The 17688-nt window shown below is 39.3% G+C and overlaps 1 protein-coding gene across 3 annotated transcripts in view; it reads left to right on the top strand.

The window, feature by feature from the left end:
• Positions 1-17688, top strand: part of stard13a (StAR related lipid transfer domain containing 13a) — a 37104-nt gene that overhangs the window by 7001 nt on the left and 12415 nt on the right. The window contains exons 1-3 of one of the 3 annotated variants that reach the window (XM_072445878.1): positions 3625-3960; positions 15561-15632; positions 17194-17275. In XM_072445878.1, coding sequence (XP_072301979.1) covers positions 3633-3960; positions 15561-15632; positions 17194-17275 — 482 coding nt within the window. In that variant the 5' untranslated portion in view covers positions 3625-3632. Of the gene's footprint in view, positions 1-3624; positions 3961-12896; positions 13073-15560; positions 15633-17193; positions 17276-17688 lie in introns of those variants that run through there. The other 2 variants (XM_072445880.1, XM_072445879.1) reach the window with 2 other exon arrangements.

Below are 17688 nucleotides of genomic sequence, written 5' to 3'. Positions count from 1 at the left end.
GTTTGTGTAGGCAGCACACCTCTCGTGTGACTGGAAAGCTCCTCTCCTCTGTCAGATTAACTGTGTGTGAGCCGGCTGACCCAAAACTGACTTTACTATGACCCACTTCTCACGTGCCTCCTCCGCCTCTTACTACCTCCCTCCTCCTCCACCTCCCTCCTCCGCCTCTTACTACCTCCTCAAAATGAATTAAAATAACCTCCTCGATCCCGCAGACTGGCTAAATCACAGCTCTGTCAAACTAGGCCAAAGCCTGACCTCCTCCTCCACCTCCCTCCTCCACCTCCTCCACCTCCCTCCTCCTCCCCCTCCCTCCTCCTCCACCACCCTCCTCCTCCACCACCCGCCCCCTCCCTCCTCCTCCACCACCCGCCTCCTCCACCACCCTCCACCTCCACCACCACCCTCCCCCTCCCTCCTCCTCCACCACCCTCCACCTCCCTCCTCCTCCACCACCCTCCCCCTCCCTCCTCCTCCACCTCCCTCCTCCTCCACCACCCTCCCCCTCCCTTCTCCTCCACCACCCTCCACCTCCCTCCTCCTCCACCACCCTCCCCCTCCCTCCTCCTCCACCTCCCTCCTCCTCCACCACCCTCCCCCTCCACCTCCACCACCACCCTCCCTCCTCCTCCACCACCCTCCCCCTCCCTCCTCCTCCTCCACCACCCTCCCCCTCCCTCCTCCTCCTCCACCACCCTCCTCCTCCACCTCCCTCCTCTCACTGCATTCCTTACATGATCTACTTACTGTATGACAAATTTGACTCACGTTTAAGTTCATATCAGCTGATACGGATGTGTCCCTTGTCTTCTTCAGGGGCGAATTGAGTGTCAAACAAAGTACTGTACATCTAATACATATTATTGTTTTAATGTTATTTAAGGAATGTTTTCATTCACTATAACAGTAAGAGGACAAAATGTCTCAAGAGTCCAAATATTTGAGTTTTCTCTGAATAAATATAGACCTACAGTGTACAACCACAACAATTTTCTAGACCAGAAATTTCAGCAATTTATATTCTTATATTCATGATTATATTCAAATTTAAACAATTTGATGTTGGAATCGATGTGTGGTTCTGGCTGATGTGCATCTCTGTTATGTAGTAAGACTTTATGCAGACTCCTGTACAATCGATTTCTAATACATTCTTCTGCTAATATCAAAATTTGTAACAGCAGCAGCGAAAGTAGAAAAAGCTTCAGTTGTAGTCATCTGGACTCAGTTAGAAAAAATAGACGTTTCGACTCTCATCCAAGAGTCATTGTCAATAAAAGAATTTAGATCGAGAACTCCGAAATTCTTTTATTGACAATGACTCTTGGATGAGAGTCGAAACGTCTATTTTTTCTAACTGAGTCCAGATGACTACAACTGAAGCTTTTTCTACTATGGAACACGCCTGGACGAATGAGGGATTACACCGACAGCAGCAGCGAAAACATCCATAATCATTTTTTAATTTATTTTTTTAAGCTGGATTGGTCTTTTCTCTTACAAATCATAGAGATCTTCTATAGAGGTGGGAGCCATATAGGACAATGGAAGTTGCAGTTTTTCGCTTAGGTAAAAATATTAAAGAGAACAAATTAAATCTAAAAATATTGACATTAAACACAGAACACTGATCTAAAAAGGGGGGGTTTGAGGTGGGTGATGTAAAGGTTATAAAGGGGTAATTTGTTGAGAATTCATAAATGACAAAAAAATCTACAGTTGTATAAAACTGCATTTTGGTCTGCGTGTTACTTCTCAGACAGTAAATGAAATATAAATCCAATCTTTTAATCCTGTTCTGACTTCATGATCTAAAATCATTTCAATCTATTTTTCTCAAAAATAATCTTTACAAAGAGATTGGAGTTGTTATGTCTCTACAGAGGTGGATTGAGCTCAGTTACATTTACTTGAGTAACTTTTTTAAAATTATTTTTTATTTTCTTTTTAGAAAATGTACTTCTCCAGCAGTTTTAGGACATCATACGGTTACTCCTATTTGTGTACTATATTGTGTAAACATACTTTTACTCGAGTGAAGGTTTTGGCTACTCTTCAGTGTGAGAAGTCTACAAGTGACAACTTTGTTTAAACATTTGTTCCATGTTTTGCTCCTTCAGATATTATAAATTGTTTGTCAATTATGCTAAAATGTCTATTTTAGTTGATTTCAGATTATAAATCAGATGCTATATCCAGACAGTTACTCTTACAATTACTCCTAATTAAAATGCGAATGACAGGTTCTCCTGTTTTTTAATTATGAATTAGTTCCTGTGGTATTTTTTTTTTTTTAATCAAATTTGGGAAATTTACTTCAGTCAAGTTGCTGTTTGGGAAGAAAAAATGAATAGGTAAAAGTTGAAAATCACAGGAAGTAGAGCTGAGTTCTAAAACAGATGTCATCAGTAAGCGACATTCTTTTGTATTTTCCTTTTTCACTCTTATTTGAGTCATTTCTTAGGCCACTACTTTCATTTACTGGAGTGAAATTATTTTGAAGTAACGTTACTCTACTTGAGTAACATTTTTGGCTACTCTACCCACCTCTGTACATATATAATTCACACATGCCCTACAGTGGAAATATTTCCATATAAAGTAGACCACACAATAAATGACCATTACTCAAGTCCAGAATGAGCAACAATAGCCTCTCCTACTCGCATTCCTCAGCAGCACAACCCACACGTCCGCTATTGTTCCGCTCCTTCCCATTCGGGACAGTGCTGCTGGGATTGCTTTCTTCCTTCTCCGTCCCGCCAACGTCTGATTACATCTTCCCAATCCCAAGACATGCTTTTCTCACAGACATTCACCCCGAGGCCATGGATGTACCAAGCTTGCGCTCACACATCATTGGTCCGCGGTGATCACGTGACTTCAGAGGAAAAAAGGAGTCTGTGATCGTTGTCCCCGTGTGTCGGAACTTGTGTGGGCGTTTTGAGTGGCGCGAGGGCTGTCAGCTCAGTCAGGTGGTGTGGAGTCGGTCCAGTTAGGGCATGTTCAGAGACCGGTGGAATTTTAGGAGTGTTCGCACAACAAGGGGAAGCTAAAATGGATCGCCAACGAAAGCTACGCATCAGAAGTCGGAAGATCTAAGACGATGTGGATACTACGAAAGCTGGTGCAAGATCAACAGACTGATGGCGAAAGAGGTTCGATGGATATGATTGGACAACTGTCATCATTTGTGTGTAAAAGAAGGCGTTGACAAGTAATAACCATCATGGATCATATGGAACATCAAGAAAGAAGCAATTGCAATAAGGATTACTACAACAAGTATATTTAGAAAGGTTGGCCAAGTTAGAATTGACCATAAAGTTATTTGATTTTGAGTTCTTTCCTCCATGTTTTGACAAAGATACACCGCAAATTTAGCCTACATAAATGTGGCCGGTAAACAGTATTTTTGTCTGATTATTGAGGAAACATTAGAAGCCTAGAATTCAAAATGGTCACAGGGCACTGACAATGTAACTGCTTATACTGTTTTATTGATATTTTTTCTCTGCTCATCTTCAATCCTTGGTAGACTATAATCTTTATTTTGTAACATTATGGATGTTTTGTAAAGTCAAGACATTACGCTTTTCACAAGTGACTATCGAGGATTGGCTGCGGACAATATGGACACCTCAAATCCCAAACAAGACGAAAATGCACAAGTTTGCCCTGAAATTTATGACCAAGCCATTGCAGACTTTTCCATTAAAGGAGACGGAAGGGGCTCGGGCGTATATGAGGGGGAATTTGGAACTCATTGCAGCGCCGTCGAGAAAAGTCCCGAAGGGGGCAGTGACAGTGACAGCACCAGCGAGGGATCGTGTCTCGGGGCGATGACGGCTGATGGACAGAAGCATTACCTGCGACTCGGAGACACGCCCCGCCGCCGCTCTGCCCTGAGGCTGTCCCGAATCATCGCCCGGCAACAGCTGCTGCGGAAACTGGTTCAAGGTATGAGACTATGAAGCTTTGAATCAAATGCTGCTTTGCATTTATTGTCGGGGGTCAGAACTCGGACCTTGGGGAGACATGTCTTCGAGTTCCTGTGTTCCAGAGAAAACGATGAGGATTGTATTAGTTTATGTACAGTTATGTCTTGAAACGAGTCATACAAATCAGGAAATTGCTCACATCTTCCAAAATGTGGATCCATTCAAGTGAATTTATTAACTTGAATTGTTATTACTGTACATTTGCTGTTTATAAAGCCTCGTTTGAGAGTGCATTTCTGCTTTTGTTTTTGTCAGCGCTGTGTAGTAGAGTTGGAAGCCTTTAGTTGTTTAGTTGCTTAATCGGTCCATCGCTTCTTACTCGACCAAAACTTTTATTAGTCAATCAATTATCTTCTTGGGAGAAAATAATTTCAAATTGGAAAGTAGAGTTAGCCAGAAAAACAAGTTTATTTAGGCTTTTTACATACAAATATATGGTTTATAAGAAGCTGCGGGCAGCCCGTGATTGCCTCTTTCTTTATGTACACACGCAGCGCTTCACCTGACCGTCGACCTCTGACCCCCAATACTTCTGGGTTAGTGACACTCCACTAGCGCCTTGGGCTGGTCGTGCTCCAGCTTGTCCACCTTGCTGTTTGCGTGCAAAATACATACATACATCAGTATTCTCCAAAATGAATCTTGTTAGATTCTGTCGAAATGGTACCGTATAGGTTCATATTTATGTTTATGTTTCAGTTATGTGGTGGGGGTTCTTTTACTGGCGCACTGGCTTGCCCGCTGCTGTTTTTGCCTTATTTCTACACCTACAGTGGTTCTGGCACACTGTTGCCTCTCTAATCGTAAAACCTGTTTGTGAAGAACAGCATGGAATATGTGAACCCTTCAATGAACGTGTTTCTCTGCTTTTTGCTGTGTGCACTATGCTTGATCAAATTGAAAAACTATTTACCTCAAGCTCTCTCACCGACTTATATGTGTGCCTTTTAATGGTTGTCATCCTTACTCTCCAGGTGCAATTCCTGAGGTGGCGTTGTTGATGCCACACATACAATTTACCTATACGTTTCTTATCTTGTCAGTGTATTTTGGGTCAAATACACTGCCTGTCCAAAAAAAAAGTCCAAAAAAAGGGGCACACGCTCTAATATTTGATAGATCTACCTTTAGCTTTGATTACAGCACACATTCGCTGTGGCATAGTTTCAGTAAACTTTCAAGATTTATGTTTATGTTGCATTATTTTAGTTGATCTTTTATTGATGATGTGAGAGAGTGACCACTTCTCTTCTTGATGCCAATGAGTTGAACCTTCTCAAACACACCAACATCTTTTCCATGACCACGGGAATTGTCTTACCACATGGTTGTTTCAGAAATTAGATTTTAGTTTTGAAAGCTTTTACTGATTCCACTCTTACTTAGTCAACAAATCGATGCACAGCGCATGTCTTCAGTCAACCAGGAATTAAAGCGAAACTAACTATCAATATTCTAATATCAAACCTTATCCAGATTCAGGGTGCAGCCAGGGTTAAACTTGGGGTTCTGAAATTCAGCCCGATTTCAAAAGTAGTTATTTTAAGATGTAAGGTCATTATAGTAGTGGGACGTTTACGAATTTGATTTTTATTTTGTATTTTGACAGGATTCTGGTCAGACTGTACATCTTAAACGCATCTCAATCATCAACATTTGATAAAACTAGGAACACTGGATATTTGTCATTTGAAGAGGCTATTACTCCAAACTACAAATGTGATTCACTTGCTGCTGTCGTTTCCTTGGCTTGATAGAAGCTCTATTATGTTGCTTTTATCCTCCAAGCTACATAATTGGATGGGTCATTTTGTATGTATTTGAATGTTTGCTCTGAATAATGTTTAAATACTGAAAATTCCTCTTTGAGAAGTAGCCTTTCTCTCTTTTGTCATCGCAAGTACTGAGTCAATATTATTCCTCTGTCTAGTCATTTTTGGTTAACATTTCTTTGACATATGGAGCCGCTTTTCCTCAGAAGTAGTCTTTCATATAGATGAGAAGGACCTACGAAAGCCTAAAGGACTGTTATTGTTATTGTCTGTGTCTTCGAAGCGCACCTAGTATGCTTTGTATCCATGGCTACTTCCACCACTTCCTGTCACATGACTGTAACATCCTGCCACGTGACCGTTGTTTCCCAGGCGTCCCATACAATATCCCGGTGTCCATGGAAACGCCTCTGTGCTCTGGACCTTGGATGATCACATTGTGTTTTACAGTGTTTGTTTTGTGTTACAAATCAAAGGTGCATTTAAGGAAAGTAGGTTAATTCTTCTTCACCTTGAGGGCGTGTATGTACCAAGAACTAAAATGTATTATTTAAAAAGCATGAACTAGCATTTTATCCTTTTAAACATCTTTGGTAATTCCTCGTGTTGGTTAAATGTGTATTTTTGTGACGTTTGAAGCGTCTACTGTCTTCCCCTGATGTCCCTGGATGGCCGACACCAACCCGAAAATAACTCTCCCTATAAAAACCTGGCTTTTTCTATGTTCGGAAATGTTTAATGTTTTTTGTATGGTATTATTCTGCCTTATTTCAATAAAAGAGAAGAAGAAAAAGAAAGTGGAAAAAACCCCTTTGGATATAATATGGGTATTTTCAGGAGAGAGCTGTATCATTAAAGTTCTGACAGTCCATACGTCATAGTGATTGGTTAAATCCACCTGTCACTCACTCTGAACCTCACTCTTGTTGGGAGGTTGACAACAGGAGGAGTGGGCGGGGAAAAGCGGCATTAAAAAGAGAAACGCTGAATCACAATGTCACGATATCAGCTAAACAGCATATCGTCAGGTGGATGAGATCACGATTGAATCATTTTCGCCGTATCGCATCTCCCGGCCCTGACTTCCAGAGATTGTACATAAGATGCATTTATCTTGTCTCTGCTTTCTCTTTAATATATCGTACGTTGACAATTCCTCCCAAGTGGCATTGAACCAGCTGTTCTGTACAGACTGTGACGTGGAAATGAACTCAATGTCCTAACTGTGGCCACTGTTTATAATTGTTGGTTCTTTTACTTATTGGCTTGCTGGTATAACACGAGGATAATTGGGATAAGAACTTTCATAGATGAGATAAGATATGAAATTGCAGTTTTTTTTTGTCTGTAACACATTTTTTATGTTTGAAGCTTGGGCTGGACAGAATGACATGACATGTAATCAGTCACAACATTTGATTTGATTTTTCAAACATTAAAATTCCCCTGTAGTTTGAACCTCGTACACAATATCAAATTATGATTGATGTGAGAAAAAACATCACAATTTAACAGTTATTCATCATTACTGTGGCCATGACCAACTGTGAAATATTTGTTTTTCTTTCATTCCCATTGCATTACTATTTTTCAACTTTCTGAATGAAAAAAACAATTACCAGCCAAAAAATGCATAATAGAGAAGAAAAAAACATATATAAGTTGCACTGGAGTATGAAATAAGGTTGCAAGTGTGAAAATAACAAATAATATCACATATAAGTTGCTCCGGAGTATAAGTATATAAGTAAAAATATAAGTCGCACCCCGGCCAAAACTATGAAAAAAGGTGTGACTTATATTTCTAAGTTATATTGTTGATCTTTGTTTCTTATACTAGCCTATGTTACATGCAGCTATGTCTCCTCTGCTGCTCACTTCATCTCTGAGTGTGTTATTTTGACTTCTGTCTGCCTCAGGGGAAAATACAAGTTTCCGTGTTGTGGGAGTGGTTTCTGCTCAGACCCAACTGCCCCTGAATCCTCCATTTACAGTATAATGACCTGATTCATGGCTCTACATTCCACCTTTTCCTTTACACTTACACTATCTTACACTATAAATGTACAGCAGCTTTCAGGCAAGCTTAATATGAATAAGATAAACCTTAATAAAACAAAGGCTGGGAGCGATTCAGGGTCCAGTGACATGCAATATGTTAAAAAATTAAAAGAATCAGGTGCTCTTCAAAGACTTGCGATCGTTAATATAATTATACCTTAAAACTAAACCTTAATATAACATTAAATCTATTATTGAACTAACTCTCCCTGGGCTTGTCTCATTCAATTTGTCAAATAAAGTTCACTTTCTGAGCCCTGCCAAACCACAAGATGTTCCTAAGTAGCTTCTAAGTCGAAGGTGAGCGAAGAGCATAGACAATTATATTTTGTCCTGTTTATTTATATCGCTTGTTTTACCACTTTGGCCTAAACGCATTGCAGAAATATTTGACTCTCAGGCTGAGCATCTTCACCCTTCCTGGAAAAATAGCCTGAGGTCATGTATAATTGAATCATAAATTGCCTTGGTTTTGGAGTATCGCTTGTGCTCCCTCTGCTGGTGAAAGGCACAAACGACATTTAAAAACCAAAGTAAATCAAGTTATTCAGATTAGACAGTGATGCGACGCGAGGTATGATTACATGTTTGACATCACAGACAAAGTACAGGCCCAACTTTGCCTCGACCTGTTTTGATTTCATACCAGGGTTGATTTGCTTTCACAGTGCATTCCTGAGCGATTGACATCACCGATGGACCATATGGTACAAAAAGACATTCACATTCACTTAGCTTCATTTTGTAGGGTGACCTTAAAGATGGCGGACCAAGTGCTTTGGCGTATGTGGGGAAATTGCCATAATCCCGGAGTCTTTTGTGTGAGTTTTGACATGTGGACTGTTACTACTACAGTCTGCACAGATGACAGTTTCGTCATGCCTTTGTGGCCTTGGAAATTTGACTGATGGAAAAACAGACCAAGATCATTTAGATGAGGGTAAACGTGGTAGCCCGAGTTTACTTGTGTAGCTAATATCAAGAGGTTGTTAACTCTTTCCAAAACGCCAAAGCACCTGCAAAATACACATTGTTGTTCTTTTTCAGATGATCACAAACTTCGGTGTTGGTTCTGTCTTAAATTTCTCAAATAATTGGGTAACAATTCAGTTTTATTTAATGTTTGTACTGATTGTATTGCATTTTATTTTGTCTTGGCACTAAAGCATTACATGCCCGAGACATAATGTCCCTCTAAGGAACAATAAAGTTTAAGTTGATTTAATTATTTTAGTGAGACCAGAGTGTTAAAGCAGGTAAACCAAAAGTCCTGTTTGACTAAAAGATTTTATTACCCAAAAGATGCAGGCAGCTAAAATGAATATTGCTGTTTTAGTGTGCTCTGGAGTCTAGGGCTGTCAAAAGTGTCAGAGCATTAGATACTAACCAATAGTAAAATAAAATACTGAATAAAACACTAAATTAGACTTTTCTTGAATAGTGAGAATGGTCTTGATCTTTATCAGAACTGATCTAAGACCACATGGTAACCTTAACGTTTTTTTTATATCATTGAGGTATCGAATTTTGAAGTAAGAATCGAGACTTTTCCAAAGTATCAACATCTAATTTGAAGTTACTATCGTGACAACATTAAAGTCTAGTCACTAATAGAAATGATCAGGTTCAACAAATAGGAATCTCTGAACATTTATTTAAAATATAATAATAATAATAATAATAATAACAACAATCTTTTTAAGATCTAATATATTGAAACATGAATTTGAATCTCTTTTTGATTTTATCCATACATTGATTACAAGAAATTGCTGTAAATTTAGCCCTGTCTTTGGTCAAAAATCCCCAGTGGGATTTTAAGTTTAAGAATAGATCCTCGGAGGCCACTATAGTCTGTAACTGCTCTGGTCTCACACGTTGACTTTTGTGTATAAAAGTCAAGATCAGACACGATAGTTCTGCTTTCAGTATTTTTTGTGGACTGGATCTATACCAAAAACATAAAATCCTGAAATAAAAAAATCCTTCTTCCGAATAGTCTTAAAACTGACATGGTTTTATTTGATGTATTTATTTGTTCCTCTAAGAGTCGAAACCTCATATACTTACCCCTTTTACACATCTCTTTTACACATCTCTGGCTGTTTTGACCAATCATCATGTGTGGCATTGGGTCCAGTTTGGTCTGACACCACTCCACAAACATCTGTCCCATTCTCGCCTGTGTGACGGCTGCGCTGGGGAACTTCCTGTTGCTGTTCTTAGCTGGGAATTTCGGGACAGGAAATGATGTGATGCGAGCCACTGGAGGGTCCTCTGTAACATGCTCTGCACAGCCACAGCATTCAGAAAAGCCAGTTCACATTAGTGGCAGGTCTTTGTTGTAAAATAAGTGTTTGATAAAAGGGAGGAAATGAACAGCTGCTACAGAGATTGGACCTCTTGTGTTCGATGTATTATGCAACCTTAACTCGCCTGGCACCCTGTTATGTAAAGAATTGCCCTCCGCTGTTGTTGTATTGGTGGCTTTGAGGTCTATAGAGACATGAAATAGGCTGGAGGAAAGGCACTACAGGAGCAGAGGAGATTATAGTGTCACCAATAACACCTTTGGGCTCCAATCAAGCTCTTGATTAAATTCACACCAGAGAAATAGCACCGTGTTCCCAGTCGCTCTGCACCTTTAGACACAGGCACAACAGCATCTACCACTGTGGACTGTGAAGTTATTTATTAGAAAGTCAATTCATTCAAGTTCTTTTTCAAACGTGCCATCAACTTCTCTATCATACAGCATTGGATAAAGATGGAAGCTCATTTCCTCCAGTGAAAAGAAAATAAAAGCCTCACAGGAAGTCATCATTTCTCAATTTTAAAGTTATCATTTTGAGTGCACCCTTCAACGGATCTGGCTTGAAACTCATTCAAGGGCGCGTTTTACACACTGATTCCATGTGAATGATAAAGTGAATGCAGTATTTGGTTTGTTGTACCAAGTACTTCTCTGCACGCCATTGACTAGAAAGCCTGCTACTTTATACTTTAAAACTCATAATTATGACTTTTAAACGAGCAAGAGGTGCTTTTCTTTTTCATTAGTGGCAGAAGTGGGTTTACATAGATAAATGCCGGGAATAATTGTTAGTTTTTCATAAGTTCCCTTCAACTTTTCTATAAATTATGGCATTAAACTGCTGTATCTCCCTGGGGACGACCATGTGCTGATCTGTAGAGAGGCACTTTTTTCATCCATGTGTTTGCACTAAAACAAGTTTAATGCCATACTGTCAAACATTTCAACCAAAGCAATGATATCTCCATGGAGACGAGCAGGTTACGGATACTTGATTAGAAAAGTTACATAGTGTACCTTTAAGAGACACAGGATAAGGACGGAGACATAAAGTAGCTAAAAGGTCTTGACGGAGATTTGTAATTAAAATGGTGTAATTTGTAGAGCTGCAACAATTTATCAACTACTCGTGACAAGTCGAAAAAATAATAGTAATTGGATTTTGATTTTGACTAGATTCTCAAACTGTGGTACGCGGATTCCTCTACAGTTCAAATGTTTTCTCAAGATAGTCATTTTTACGGCACGTCATTGTTCTTTTGTTCTTCTCTTATAGTCTCATTTTAATCCCTCTCGACTACTAAAATCATCAATAATTATATAGTAGCAGGAGATTACATACACAACAGATTACAATATATATTAAGATATTATTATTATGAACACGGATGCAGAGGGATTTCTCTTTGTGTCGACTCTGCTCTTCCTTCCGGGACGAATTAACCTTAAATACAGCGCTTCATGACATCCAGACATCGCTTTAGGCTTGAATACAATTATCTAAATGCATTTGTACCTTTTTATCCATTTATAAAGAGACGCGCAGATTGATTATTTTAAAAGAAGACACTTATTTTGTCTTCAGTTTGAGTCCTGACGTTTGCGGTTGCTGTTTGGGTCTGGTATGATTTCCTGTGTGTTCTCCCACAGGACCACTCCAGTTGTGTGTGTGTTGTGTGCGCGTTGTGCGTGTGCGTTGTGTGTGTGTGCGCGTGTGTGTGTCCTCTTTGACTCGCTGGCGTCCTCTCACTGCAGTCCCGTCCGAGCACATACTGTACAGCACTGGCTCTGCGGAGGTCAGTAGCTCCTTGGGCGTGCTCGCGGCTGACATGTGAAACTCACATCTGCGCCTCATCAGCACCGGACCCGGAGGGAACGGCCCGCGCACACGTCAACCCCGATTTTCCTCCTCTTCAGCGATGGGCAGCAGCGGCGTGGACGGGACAAAAGACTTGTCAAGTGGATTTTTGGAGCGATGCAATGGGAGGATGTGAAAAAGGACAAGGAAAGTGTGGGATTGTGGTTAGTGCGAAGGTTTATGATGAGTAACATGTGTCTGGGCAATTAGTTATCTAGTTTGCTGTAGTTTCTTGGTTAATTTTGGTCAAAACTTAAGCAATATCTTGTGTATCTCCTGGATTTGCCATAGCTAATTATGTATTTAAGTCTGCTGGCCACACTGTAAAAATATAACATCTTGCCTTGCTAAAAATGTTCTTCTCAATCTTAATTTGAGTAGTTTTGACTAGGTTAGATTTAAATTCTTATGTGACGTTGGAATATTTAATTGGTTTCAAAACATTTCTGAAGTTACAAGATAATTTAGCTTGTAATAGGAAAATACATTTGCCCATGAGGTAAGTAAAACACCCCATTGGCAAATTATTTGGCTTGAAATGAATAAATGCATCTAAACTTTTCAAAGTGACTGAAATTACGTTGAATGTCTTGAATTTAAAGTAATTTTAACTCAACAAATCATATTTAGACTTATATTTCAACTAATTATTTGATTTTCCATGTGTTTATTTGGAAATCTAAACATTGTCTGTAAAAACCGCTACGTATTCCAAATTTTTTATTGCCCAGTCTTAAAATAATGTGTGATTTATGCAAGTGAAAAGCAAGCTACAGAGAAAGTGCATTTGAAGGGCAGGATAAGGCGTCAAAGTTGTAACAGATATTGTACGTTTAAGCTTGAGAGTGACTTGAGAGTGACTTAAGGGTGACGAGAGTGACTTGACTTAGAGAATTAGAAGGCAGAGCGTCGCTGCATGGGGCGGCTGTGGCGATGAGGGGCAGTTGTAAACGCAGCGCTCGAGGAAGACGGAGCAGAGTCTGATGGAGCTGCTCCGGGACCCACAGGAAACCGAACCAACGGCAACAGTGAGAAGCATGTCATCTGAGAACAATGAGGGCGTCAAGTAAGTTTTACGGCTAAAAGGACACACCGCAAACAGAAAAGCGCTGTATTTTTGGCCCGTAGTGGGTTATTTTGATCCCTGGCGTTGCTTCATATGTGATTTTAGATGGACCAGTTATGCAGAGAATGTGGGAAGACAGATGTAATTGCTGGAGTGTGGTGAAAGTATAATTTCCGTTGTGTGTTTCCATCGCTGAAAAGGAGGATTTTATTGTTTTGCTGCTGAACTTTGGCTCTCTTTTGTCTGTGGAATATGTTTGAACCAAGGAGGTAAAATGTGGGAGGCAGTGACTGAGAAGCAGTTTTGGAAAGTAACATACCGTATTTTCCGGACTATAAGTCGCACCTTTTTTCATAGTTTTGGGCGGGATGCAACTTATACTTATATTTATACTTGTACTTATACTCCGGAGCGACTTATATGTGATATTATTTGTTATTTTCACACTTGCAACCGCATTTCATCCTCCAGTGTGACTTATATATGTTTTTTTCTTCTCTATTATGCATTTTTTGGCTGGTGCAACTTTAACTCCGGTGCGACTTATAGTAGATAATTTAAGTATTTTTAGTATTAGCCAAATGTATGCGTGTAATCATTCCAATTGCAGCAGTTGTGTTTTTTTGTTGTGCGATCACGATTGGTACTTGTAAATAAATAAATAACACTATATTTTTAAATGCCTTTGCGATGATGAATACATTGATTTCTACTTGAGTTCCTTAAACATTTCATTTGTCGTTGCTGACTTTTACCACCATAACATTTGCGATAAGTTGTATGAATGAACCTGTATGTCGTGCTGGTGTTGAAAGCTCCCTAATGCGGCATAAATGCTGTTTGAAAGTTTACAATCCTTCAATCTTTAGCTGTAAACTCATTGCCTTCTCATAAACCGGCCCAGACTTGAGTGTGTTGCATATGCCTGTGGAAAATGGCAATAAAACCCCTCGCCGTGCTAATGGGCTGTGGTGCCATTTGTTGGGCCTGTTAAAAGTATGAAGGGGAATCACATAGAAACATTGTTTATTGAGATGAGGGCTGGGTATTCTACCAAAAAATGTGGGAATCAATAAACCTGTCACAATAATTGCTATATCGACTTATCGTTCAACAAATGATGGCTGGAACAATAGTTTTGGGGTTCAATATTTATCCAGTAGATGGTCAAATAAGTATAGACGACATGGTTTCTAAAGTGTTTGATTCAGCCTTTTCTTTAGGGAGTGTCTACAGAGCCGCGGCGCGCGGCCGAAACTGCCGCGCCGCGGCTCTGCAGCCACAGCCTTTTCTTTTTGCAGTTCATGTTTTTTTAAGGCCGTTAACCCTAACCTTAACCCTGACCCTAATTCTAACCCGGCGCGGTCTAACCCGGTCAAATAGACTAGCAGTTTCAGGAGCCGCGTCACAAAATAGACTAGCAGTTTCGGCAGTGCGCCAGGGCTCTGTAGACACTCCCTTTTTTAATGATATTTTACATTTAGAAAAGGTTTATTGGAATTATCCGGCTTTCATTGGCATAAAGTTGTATCAATATTATCGTTTCTCGTGATATTTTTCTGTAGCAATATACTGTAACTACAAAATTTGTTATCAAGGCTTCAAAAATAAAAAAAATATATAATAATTTGTGTATGACAACACATGGTCAACACAAATGAATAATGAAAACTGGAGTTTTTATTTCATTTTAATTTATTAACATTATGAAATTCTTTCAATCTAGAATTATAATGAATACAAGAATTGGGACCGAAAAACAAAAAAGTCTTGTTGAGCTCAGGGCAGAAAATATATAAAAAATGTAAACTGAAGATTCAGTGAAGCCTCTAATCCAATAAGTTTAATAATAATAATTGATCATTTAAATGTGTATTCCTGCAAGAAAACAGAAATATAAATCTGCGTTTATATTACATTAAATTGACTTTATCAACCAGAAAATGTGATTTCCTAAAGCTGCTCATATATTAGTATGCACTATTAGCCGCTGGGAATGAATAAGTGCGACATATTGCCAAAACAAAATATCTCGATACACAATAATATTGAAACCTCTCAATGCCACTGACACAAAAACTCTAAAGAATCCCAGTAAACCCTTCTCTAAATGTACTATATATTTTGAAAAACACGAGCGCAACAAATATCATTATTCACTATTTACTACCTATAATTTGTCATAGAAGTTACTTATTTGACTCTGTAAAGCTAAAATGTTATTGTACTACATCAAAATATTCCCACTAGTACAAATACATTTTCATATGATACAGTAAATAATGAGCCACCAGAAATATTGTTCTAGCTCTTATTTATAGAAAAATACATCGATATATAGTGATTATTGTGACAGGCCTAAGTGTCAATAGTCGTAAACAATTGTTTCTTCTCACAATAATTGTAACACCTAGATAGATTTCATACCGTGACAGCCACAGTTTGTAGTTCTTCCAGACTAAACATGTCTATTTTTTTATCGTTGCAGAGATTGAGGCGAAGGAGGCCTGTGATTGGCTGAGAGCTGCAGGATTTCCACAGTACGCCCAGCTGTACAAAGGTAACACGCACCAGTCGCAGAGTACAATAAATTGCATTAATGTATGTGCTGGTCTCTTTCCTCCTCCATCTCTCCATCTCTCCTCGTCCCGTGCTATTTCCAGGCCTCAGTTCCTGTCTTTAAGGAGGGGTCATGGGAAAGGCCTTGTTATCGCTGCTGGGACTCTCTCCACTTCTTTCTCTCATCCACCTTCTTTCTCCTAGTCATTTCTACTGCTGTTCCTGCCAACCAAATGGCTTATCCAACTTACATACTACTGAAAATAATGTTCGTTTGCTGTACTAGGGTAACCATGAAATATCGATGCAAGTTTGAAGGAACTGAATTTAATCTGAAATACTGTACTTTTCACCAGAATAGACTGAGTTTAAAATATATCATTGATGTTCGTTTGTCTGTTCCTCACAAGAAAATCCTCATTATAATGGGCGTCATGGGTTACACATAAACTACATGGACACAACTGAACACAAGCCTTCTATGTTCGACAACAGCGTTAAAAATGCACAATGTAAATTTTCTGGTAAAGTGTGTGTACGCAAGTCTCTGTGGAGATGTTATTGATTAGCCTAGAATGTTCTATAGTAAGGCGTTCATTCATCGTGTTATCTGAGGTGTTTTCTCAACTGGTTCATCTGTTCTCAGCCTCATGTAATTTACTGTGTGCGCATGCGCGTGCAAGAGATTGTGAGGTGGTTGTGTGGGATGTGGAATTCTTTTCAATGCTCTGTAAAGTTGTTGCATTGCATGCATGTATGAAAAGTGCCTTACAGTAAATACAGATTGATAAATTAGAATTGCTGAAAAAAACACCTTGAAAAACATATATCGTTTCTGAGAGCCCCTCTCCACAGATCTGACCTGTAACAGCCTGGTGTTTAATGCCATACTGTGGAACACTCGATGCTAAGTAATAACATTTCCATGTGACTCAGACCTGAAGTATAACATATTGTTTTTAATGTTGGATTGGACCACGAGACCACATCAAAGACCTATCCATCTGTTGAATCATGATCAGATTTGTTTGTCTCGACTCGTGTACAATATCCCTCGGCGCCTGGGCTTGTCTTATGAGGATCTTGTGATTATGCTAATATGGTTAGTTTCATTGCTGTTCATAGCTTTAGCCTCACATGCTTAAATAGAATATATATATATTTTTTCCTGTATTTCTTCTCACTGAGCACATGTATTACTAAACCAACTAGAAAAGATTCCCCTGCGATCCAAGCACTCGCTCTTTCCGCTGTAACTGTCTGTACACATGCCCGCTTAGATCCACTGTGAGCGCCGCTAATATGTGCTTATGCTCTGCTTGTGTGGCTGCTGAAACTGTGGAAAAAACGCAGGAGTCATTTTATCATCGTTTGTGTGGAGATATTTAAAGAATGCTTTGATATGTGTGTTCCTCAAATGCCAGTAACAGGTGCTTACAACAGTGGCTTACTTTACAGTTTATTTCGGCTACGGTTGTCTCCTGTCAATCATTCAACACCAAAAACAATCCCCTGCCCCTCATCTCTCACTCTCTCTCTCTCTCTGTCTTTTGTTGTTACAGATGCACAGTTTCCGATCGACATTTCTTCGGTGAAAAGGGACCATGACTTCCTGGACCGGGATTTGGTGGAGCCATTGTGCCGGTAAACTCCAAAGTTTTACAGGAGCAATTTAAAAGTGCAGATGTCATTGATGAGTACTGAGAGATGAATCACTACGTTAACATGCGGGTCAGGAAAACCGTGTAACTGGCCTACTCCCATTTAAACAGGATTTACAACAACAACAACAAAAATTGATAATATTACTCAAGTAAAAGTAAAGTAATTGGAGAAACTACCACTAGACATTTATGATTTATGAGTTAATGTGATCAGAAGGACAAACCATTAAATAAAGCAGAGATTCTGGTATTTTCAAAGACATAAAAATTGCTAGAGCAAATCATATCCAATAGTAAGTTTTATGAAGTTACTCAAGTAAGACTACTGCTACTACAAAGTAAATATTACTCGGGTAGAAGTAAAAGTATCAGAATCTCAGCAAAGTAAAACAG

This window comes from Eucyclogobius newberryi, unplaced genomic scaffold (genome assembly GCF_026437365.1).
Source record: "Eucyclogobius newberryi isolate DKJ021-1_F unplaced genomic scaffold, fEucNew1.0.hap1 SCAF_15, whole genome shotgun sequence".
NCBI classification, from domain to species: domain Eukaryota; kingdom Metazoa; phylum Chordata; class Actinopteri; order Gobiiformes; family Gobiidae; genus Eucyclogobius; species Eucyclogobius newberryi.
This window is presented reverse-complemented; position numbering and strand designations above follow the sequence as displayed.